The sequence below is a fragment of the Accipiter gentilis genome, chromosome Z, assembly GCF_929443795.1.
Source record: "Accipiter gentilis chromosome Z, bAccGen1.1, whole genome shotgun sequence".
Lineage (NCBI taxonomy): Eukaryota > Metazoa > Chordata > Aves > Accipitriformes > Accipitridae > Astur > Astur gentilis.
In genome coordinates this window covers 70,558,904-70,568,552 of record NC_064919.1, presented here as the reverse complement: position 1 = coordinate 70,568,552, position 9,649 = coordinate 70,558,904, and the positions used below count along the sequence as shown (strand labels likewise).

The 9,649-nt window shown below is 46.0% G+C and overlaps 1 protein-coding gene across 1 annotated transcript; it reads left to right on the top strand.

Annotated features, from left to right (window-relative positions):
- The first annotated feature begins 207 nt into the window (after positions 1-207).
- ISL1 (ISL LIM homeobox 1) lies at positions 208-8,007 on the top strand. The gene is made up of 5 exons (XM_049795203.1): positions 208-269; positions 1,169-1,428; positions 3,460-3,746; positions 5,175-5,342; positions 7,577-8,007. Exons 2-5 carry the CDS (start codon positions 1,227-1,229, stop codon positions 7,691-7,693), a joined length of 774 nt encoding a protein of 257 aa, XP_049651160.1. The 5' UTR covers positions 208-269; positions 1,169-1,226; the 3' UTR covers positions 7,694-8,007.
- The last annotated feature ends 1,642 nt before the right edge of the window (positions 8,008-9,649 follow it).

Genomic DNA, 9,649 nt, shown 5'->3' with positions numbered 1-9,649 from the left:
CTCACATTTGCGGGAGGATGTTAATTTTACTTATTACCGAGGAGGCTGGCTAAGGAGCACTCGGTGGGAGCCGAGAGGCTGCTCAGTTCTAGACACTCGAGTTGGAGCATTTTCTCACCCTCATCTGCTGATGGGTGAACTGTCCCCCTCTCTTCCACGGGAGAGGAGGAACCCGCCAGCTACTCCAGAAACCCATTATTTGCCGTGTGGGGCTATCAGAGGGCAGTTGCCCTTTCACTCCTGCCGGGGGGCTTGAGCCCCGGCTCAAGGTGGGAGCGTCAGCAGGAGGGGAGACGGGGCAGTGAGGCTGAGGTGGGGGCAGGCTGCAGAGCCAAAGCACCCAAAATGCCGTGTAGCAGGCGGCGGGGGAGGAGAGTCACACTACTGTAGATGTGAGTGTGTACATATGGGGGGGGGGGGGGGGGTATGCATGCCTATATTGTATAAAATGAACGTGGTGAGAGGGGAAAAGGGGAAGACCCGCGGCCGCTGGCAGAGCCACCCCTGCCGCGCCTCAGGGGCTAAGCTGCCGGCAGGCCGGGCACGCACTAAGCGGCAGAAGTACTGAGTGGTTTCCTCGCAAAAATAACACCATTTGGTGAGTCTGGCATGTTTGTGCGTGATGAGCAGCTTCGCCAGCCTCGCCCTTCCCCGGTGTACCCGGGCGGTCCGGGCCAGGCGAGGTCAGGTCCCCCCGCCGTGAGGAGGGAGGCAGAGGGCAGAGGCGGCCCCTCGCCTGCTGCAGCCCGGGCGCAGGGGCCGGAGGGAGAGAGGTCGGCATCTCCTCGGGAAGGAAGGGGGTCGGCTTTTTGTTTCTCCTTCCACCTCCGCCGCCCCTTCCCTCCCCCCTCTGCTTGCCCACCGGTGTGTCCGGGTCCCCACCGACTTTTACGGCGTGGGTATCAAGGCACCGACATCAAACGAATCCGCTTTGCTCCTTTCCTCTTCTGGCTTCTGTGTTTTCAAGGCTTGTTTGACTAGTGGACTGCGTGTGCCGCGTCTACGCGGGGCCACGGGGCTGCCCACGAGCGGGAGTGAAAACCTCTCTCTTTCTTTTTCCCCTTCCTTGTCCCCCCCACCCCCCCCCCGCCACTTCCTTGCCCTCCCCCTTCCCGTGCTCTCCCTCCTTCCCTCCCTTCTCCTTCTTTCTGGGCTGGGCCCTGCTCAGGTTATACGGCATCAAGTGCGCCAAGTGCAGCATCGGCTTCAGCAAGAATGACTTCGTGATGCGCGCCCGCGCCAAGGTGTACCACATCGAGTGTTTCCGCTGCGTGGCCTGCAGCCGCCAGCTCATCCCCGGCGATGAATTCGCGCTGCGGGAGGACGGCCTCTTCTGCCGGGCGGACCACGACGTGGTGGAGCGGGCCAGCCTGGGCGCCGGGGACCCCCTCAGCCCCCTGCACCCCGCCCGGCCGCTGCAGATGGCAGGTACCGCCCGCACCCGGCGCCTCGGAAGCCCGCGGGGTTTGGCACCTCCCGGCCCGGCGCCAGGCTGGGGGGGAGGGAGGGGGGGGGGTGGCGGTGGGCGGCGGGGGACGGACGGGACACCCGGCCGCTTGCAGCGGGGTCCCGCGTCCCCCCGAGCAAAGGCGTCCCCGAGGCTGCGCGCCCCGCGGAGAGGCGCCCGGGGCTGCCGCCGGGAAGGCCCGCGTACGCGGTACGCGTGAGGCGGAGACACCTGCGGAGGGGGCCGCACCCCCGCCAGCCCGCGCCCCTCCTGCTCCGGCCGCGCACCGGGCGCGGGAGTCATCCCCCGGCCCGAGCCCCGGACAGGCGGGAGCCTGGGTCGGGGAGGGGAGGGGAGGGAAGAAGAAGAGGAGCCGCTGCGGGGAGCGCAGACCCCTCTGCCTCCCGAGCACGTGGAACGGCTCCTCTAAGCGCTGGTGGAAGCGGGGGCCGAAAAGAGATAGACTTCATAACTACAGGCGAGCACTTAGGCTGTAATTTAAAACTGTCAACAAGCTAATCTTGGGTAATTGGCTTTTAAAGTGACTCTGCCTTCTTGAAACGTTTTGTGTGATTTGATGAGAATTTCACCTTAAAACTCAGCATTGCAACTTCAGACTCGCCCCACCTTACCCCTTTACTTACACTTTTGGTTCTCGACGGGTACATCAGATACTCGGAGACGCTTGGGTCTAGGAAGGGGCACGCCTCAGAGGCAAACTAGGCTGGGCAATACCAGGTTGGCCGGCGTTATTGCTGTGCAGGTAACTGTAACTCAAAAGGCTGTTTACAAACAGAGCTATGTTCAAACGGGGCCGTTTCCTGCTTCTGAGCTGCTTCCAGGTGACAAATCTATAAATAGGGAGAAATAATCCCGTAGCTGATCACGGCAGAATTTTAGAGAGCTTGTGCCTGCTCCCCATAGCGTGTTTGTGCATGTCTCCGAAAGGCGTATTGTGTCGGCAGGTACAATACTGCTACAGATTTGAAGCCTTCCCATTGTCTTCATCGCATTTGCTGATTTATTGTTATAACCAGAAAAGTCGGAACCCGACTGTACAAAAGCAAGCACTTCTTAGCTAAACAGAGTATTAGCAAAAAAAAAAAAAAAAAAAAAAAAAAAAAAAAAAAAAGTGTTTTTATTTTTCCCTTGACTAGGTCAAATTACATCTAGATAGCTACAGCTACACAATGCACAGAAGAATAACAGAATCACACGAATACTTTTAGCTCTTGATGTGACACTACCCGTCGGTTTGCATTTCTTGGCGGTTTCCACGAGTTGCTAGGCTTGTTCCCCTTTAAAAAAATCGGGAAAACATTCATATTTTTTAAGTATTCAACAAAAGTCGACACAAATTCACCTAGCACCTCCGCTTTCTAAGATACGCCCCCGTGTTCCGAGCTCTGGGATAAGGGGCTCTCACGGGATTTTCCTCCACGGTCACGGTGCAGAGGATTTGGCTTGTTCTGTTTTAATTTGTAAACAGCAAACTGCCGAGAGCTGTTGCACGTTATCGTGGCCTCTGGCTAAACTGAGCTAGATTCAGTATACAAGAAGCAGACCCAAATTATGATTAATTTAAGAAGTATTCTTTCATTAATTTTCGGGCCAAAGATCTGTTTTGGTGATTCGTCAGGAAATAAATACTTAAAACCTTCCCCCTCCTTTCCTGGCTCACGCACACCTTAGCGAACTCTCCCTCCCCTGTCAAGTCTCACGCAGGTTCAAGCTCCTGTCATTAAGGGTTTTAGGGGGGTGGTTTGTTTTTGCAAATTAATTATCTGTGGAGTCAGAAATGTCAGTCCTGTCACTCCACCAGCGCATAAAGCTGAGGAGGCTGCCGGAGCTCCGATAGATCTGACTGCTTGAATGGCCTTTGAAAGAGGGTTCATCACCCACACTCCCCCCCCCCGCCTTCCCCTGTCCCACCAGTTTAGATTCATAGCCTCTGCAGACTCCCTGCTTCCTACTCATGGGGACCCTGTTCCTCCCTTCCCCTTCCCTTACAGCAGAACCTATCTCTGCCAGACAGCCAGCTCTGCGACCCCACGTCCACAAGCAGCCCGAGAAGACCACCCGAGTCCGGACTGTCCTTAATGAAAAACAGCTTCACACCTTGAGGACCTGTTACGCTGCCAACCCCAGACCTGACGCCCTCATGAAAGAGCAACTGGTAGAAATGACTGGCCTCAGCCCGAGGGTCATCAGGGTTTGGTTTCAAAACAAGCGGTGCAAGGACAAAAAAAGGAGCATTATGATGAAGCAACTTCAGCAGCAGCAACCCAATGACAAAACTGTAAGTGGCCTCAGCCTCTGACCGTGCGCTTCCTTCCTTCCCAGGGAGAAACGCCTGGGCTATGTCCAGCCCGGCCAGCCTCTGGGGTCGGTTTGAAGATTTTGGTTTTGTGGGAGCTCCCTTAAAACAAAGAAAATTATACCATTTAACTATTACTCGTTTCTGCTGTCAGTGCAATTAAAACGGACCACAGCAAGAAGCTGATATAGGCTGCTCAAGGGAACACATGTCTTTTTGTGGGGCTGAGGATACGCAGTGGGTTAGACTAATTTCTCTGCAGCACGAATTGCAACCTGCAGAGCTTATGGGGTCTAATAAGCCCAGCCTTGTGTAATATTTATATTTCAAAAGCAAAGGAGTCCTTGAAGGGGAAAACGCCACTTTCACTCTCTTCAATGGTTTTACACAGGAGTAAACCCAGCAGTAAAACCCATGAGTAAAAGGGATATTCGATGTATTTTCTTAGCACTTTATAAACTACAATGTGTATGTGTGTGTTTGTCGGTGCACTCACTGTAGAAAAAGACAAATGCAATGCAAAGTTTTTGGAATTAGCATCGTGTTTACAGGTTACTTAATATACATATATGTATAGTTCTCGCACAGAAATATATTGACGTTTTGTCTGCGGGAGTATGCACGTGTGATGCAAACAAGCAGAAAGCTCGGTTCAGCAGAAGCAAACTGGCTGTCTCCATTTTAAGCCAACTTTTTTTTTTTTTTTTCTGTTCTTGTTAGCCCACTTGAAGAAGAGTCTGTTATTCTCCCTGTGTATATTGACTGACCTGAGAATGACTATTAATTCATAAGGCTGCCTAGTTAAGTGGAATTTAAGGAGTTTCATTTTACCCTGTTGGAATGCAATAAAACACGATGTTATTAACTCGCCTGAACAATCTATTCGTCGGGGCTTGGAGTTATTTTGTACACAGTGCCTGCATCACAGGCCGTACTGGGAGGGCTGGGGTTTCCTTTTTTTTTTTTTTTTTTTTTTTTTTAAGAGCGCGGTACTGACGTACCCCAGGTTTGTCCTGCAGTGGATATACGATCCAGTTAAGGTCACGCAGAACAAAAACAGCTCCGATGCGAAAGAGAAAGGGAGCATGATTAACCGTTTCTTGTGCCGAGCCGCGCATCGGCAGCCAAGATAGAGAGTGCTGGTGTTTAAGAAAGCTTGGGGGGGCGGAGGGGGTATGCCTTAAGAGAAATAGGAGGATTAAAGGGAAAGAAAGTAAACTTCCACTGTGATAAATGCAGCGGGTAGAAATAGGCTGACCTAGAGTAGAATAGAGTAAGACATTCACAGCAGATTAACAAAGCAAATACAAGCGACTGCATAGATAAGATAGAAAGCAGTTTATTGACTCAGCGCTTATATACAATAAAGTTAACCAAGCTCATTAACATCTTTTGCTGGGCTGTTTACAGAATATCCAAGGGATGACAGGAACTCCGATGGTGGCTGCTAGTCCGGAGAGACATGACGGCGGTTTACAGGCGAACCCGGTGGAGGTGCAGAGTTACCAGCCGCCCTGGAAAGTACTGAGTGACTTCGCATTGCAGAGTGACATAGACCAACCTGCTTTTCAGCAACTAGTAAGTGTCGGTTCCCAGCCGGAGCAAGCCAGCCTGTCCCCGGGGCAGAGCAATGGGGGATTCTCTAAACGTGCCGGATGCCCTCAGAGAGATGAGCAATCCAGACTGGCCGGGCTTTCCTGAAATTGCAAGGTGGGCATGATGGCACTTCTAAATGCGGCGAACTGAATTGATTTAGTAGGGCTTGGTGCAAAATCTACCTTAGTGCACAGTGGTGCTCTTGTCGAGTTGCGTGGGAGCCGGATAAGGCCCGACACTTGTCTGAGACTAACTCAACTCACACACTCCTGAAAACATCTCTATCCAGAGAACTAAAACATTCTTCACATGTCATTTAATTGTATGTACATTTGTGAAAGCAGTTTCTAAAATTTGTCCCTCCCTCCTTCGGGCCAATTTTGCCTTTATGCTATAAGGTGGATTTTAAATATATGATTGTAATGTCAGCCTGGACCCTTTTTTTGTCACACAAACATGAATAGCGTAACTAAATTTTTGAAGTCCTTTTTTTTTAAGCATGTACCACTAGATATAGCTTTATGTATCTCTATATACATATATACACACAAATACATATATATATATAGCTTAGGTTAAATGTTGTTCTTTGGAAAGGGAATTGTTAGTATGTATTCATGTGAAAAATTCAAACAATATAGTAAACTGCCTTAATCCAAAAGAAAACAGACCTTTTGGAATACTGTCCTTAACTCACTTCCTTATGCCTACATCATTTGGCAGCTCATATGGGACCATATAAACTACAACACTTAGGCCCAACAGAAGTTCAGCCTTACAGTTCAGCCTTAACTCAATTTCCTGGCCTAAGTGTGTTAAAACCAGATCTTTAAAACAATAAGGTACATTGTGTATGGTTTTTCAGTGGTTCAGAGTAATACTTAATGATGAAAAATTAACATCTAGGCCCCTTTTTTAATCTGTTGGGCATTTTTTCAACATGAAGTGATGGATGACGAAGGTTTGCAGCCATGTCTAGAATTGTTTTCAGACCTCTTCAGTTTAGTATCACACTCTCTTGCAGGATCTATTTTCTTTTGCCCAGTGGCAGGCTGCAGCGTGCTTCCCTCCCCTGGCACACTGTGCTCGCTTAGGAAGCTGCAGCACAGCAGCAGGGCTGTTTGCATCATCTTACCTCTAGAACAACCACCGGTTTTCCTGCTTTAATCAAGCTGTCAAGCAGACGCAAGAAAAACTGATCTCCTTCGGCTGCCTCATTTATTATGCCTTAACAGAACAGGAGACTTTAAAAACCTTTGATGCAGTGAGTTTTTATACGGAGTAGTTTAAAAAAAAAAAAAAAAAAAGAAAAAAGAAAAAAAAAAAGAGGCAGAATGGAAAATGGATAGCTCAAATACACATGTGCATATAAGTAGATAGATCATCAGATAGACAGATGAATATTGATATATATCGGACATAATGTCTGATACTGAAAAGAGTTAAAGAATTGTGGATGGAACAGACGGTTCATAGACCGTTCAAGGCACGTCTCTAATCTGGAAGGGGCCTTAATCACAGCATCGGCCAGCTAAATAGGTGCCAAAGAAATGCTTTTGGATTAGCAAAGCTCCACCCTTCAAATCATGCCTTTTCACGACGCTGCCCCTAAACTAACGGGAGCCGCGGGGCACATTAGGATGGAGAAGCGTGACCTTTTTTATCAAACTGACTCTCGTTAAAAAGAGATAGCACTTGCTTCAAATCACAAATGAAAGAGGATGGTTTGTTTCAAGTGCCTTCTGCTCCTGGGTACTCCTTCCAGGTTTATTTTAGTATGTGCACAAAAGAGGAAAAAAGTAACCTTGCAGTTTCGTGTCAAAAAAACACATGCACTCTTAAATAATTGACTAGAACATCCTGTTGGGAATGCCACTATTGCAAGACAGGGAAGAAGGCCTAATTAATAAGTTCGTTTGTTTATTTGTTTGATTTTTTAGTCCTTTTTTAAAAAAGTTTTTTTAAAAACCTTTTTTTTTTTTTTTTTTTTTTTTTTTTGTGATTTGGCTGAGGGCCTGAAGAAGATTCCTTTAAAGTCAATGGGGAAGCTAAACAAAGAAACACAGTGACACAGCCTCCCGTGGAGATGTATCAGGCCGTTCGGCTGCATGCCTGTGTATTTATTTTTGCATTCTTTGCCTGCTATTTTTCTTTGATTGTTACCGTTGTTAACAACGCTTCTTTTCCTTCTCTCCCTCTCTCTCTCTCTCTCTCAGGTTAATTTTTCTGAAGGAGGACCCGGTTCCAATTCTACTGGAAGTGAAGTAGCATCAATGTCCTCTCAGCTGCCAGATACACCCAACAGCATGGTAGCCAGTCCTATTGAGGCATGAGGAACATTCATTCAGATTTCTGTTGTTTCTGCCCTTACCCTCAGCCCTGTTGGAGAGAGTGGGAAAGTGATCACATTGGGACTCCGAAATTTAGGGGGAAAAAGTATTTCACAAGCCTGTAATGAACCTAGCAAGGAACCGCTCCATGAAAAGAACGGAGTCATGTTTGAAAAGACAAGGTAATATGGTAGCAACACTGTGAAGACAATCATGGGATCTTACTATAATAAATACTACAAAGAAAAAAAAAAAAAAACCACAAACAAAAAACCCCCAACAAACCCCGCGCTATTCAATGATCAGAGGAGGATCGAAAAGACGTTTTCAAAACGTAAAGGATTTGTACTCGTGGATCTCAAAAAAAAAAAAAAAAAAAAAAAGAAAACAAAAAAAAAAGAAAAAAAAAACTTTTCATTTGACTGCACATCTTGGGGAGAAACCAAGGTAGAGGGATTTTCTATCCAGTCCCTCCCAATCTGAATGGTGCTGTTTCTATATTGGTGATTGCCTTGCCAAAAGGAGCTCCAGTAGGTTTTCCATCATCAGGAAAGAGACGATTTAGCCCTGCATTGTTGAAAGATTCATTGCAGGAAGGTGGAGCTGCATTGGTTTGCAATGTTGTTTTTAGTTGATTCTAAACAAGGGGATGTTTCCTGGGTCTCTTCCAGCATGTACTGTAGCGGGGTTTTGATTTTGTTTGGTTGAGATCCACTGTCTATCATGTCTGAAGCGATTAAATATAGGTTTTTGAATTCCTCTTTAAAAACCAGTTTATAAAAGCATTGCAACAAGGTATACCTCTATTTTGCCACAAAGCGTCTCGGGATTGTGTTTGAAATGTGTCCGTCCTGGTACCTTCCCCTCCCCTAAAGCTGTGTGTAGTCATTGGTTAAAATGACCGTTTTTCTCTCTTTCTCTTTCTCTTTCTCTTTCTCTTTCTCTTTCTCTTTCTCGTTCTCTTTCTCGTTCTCGTTCTCTTTCTCGTTCTCTTTCTCGTTCTCTTTCTCGTTCTCTTTCTCGTTCTCTTTCTCTTTCTCTTTCTCTTTCTCTTTCTCTCTAAATAAAGAGAAAAAAGTAAAAAAAAAAAAAAAAAGGAAAAGGAAAAAGAAAAAAGAAAAAAGAAAAAAACCCCACCCTTTTTGTTTGCTCTTGCATTGCAAAATTATAAAGTAATTTATTATTTATTATCGGAAGACTTGCCACTTTTCATGTCAATTGACTATTTTTTTTTTTGTTTGCTGAAGTAAAAGAAAAAAAAAGAAAAAAAAAAGAAAAAAAGAAAAGGTTGTACCGTGGTCTTTGAATTACATGTCTAATTCTATGTGGTTTTTGTCCTTTTTTTTTTTTCTTAAATATTATGTGAAATGAAAGCGCCATATGTAGAATTATTATATCTTCAGGACTATTTCACTAAATAAGCGTTTGGAATAGAGAAAATAATAATAATAATATTAATATTAAATAATTAACAAAGTTCCCTCTTTTAAATATTTACAAGTTAACAGCTAAAATACCTGAAATAAAATATTGCATGCAAAGCAGGTCGTTAGTGAATGAAAGGAGTGTGATATTTTATTGCAAGTATTAACGACCAGCTTGTAAATTTCCGTTTCAACAACTATATCAGGGCTAGTTGGATGCCTTAGCTTTCAATCGATAACGTTAGAAACTCTCTTGTTCCCCACCCCCCCATCCCTTGCCCTTAAAAGTTATATTACTCTAGGCATGATCTGACATAACGTTAAGACATCTAAAGAACTGGGAGCTCAGGCTTTTTGCTGAGTTCTGTTATTTTTAAAAAATAATAAAAAGAAAGTGCTGTATACCAAAGCCTCGTTGTTGAGATTGTTGAAGTGACCTGTACTTTAAGTATAAGCTCCTGATAAAAGGGTCGCTTTTTGCTTAACAAGTCAAGTATGACCATTATTTATCAGTGTCTGCTGTTAAAACGATTGA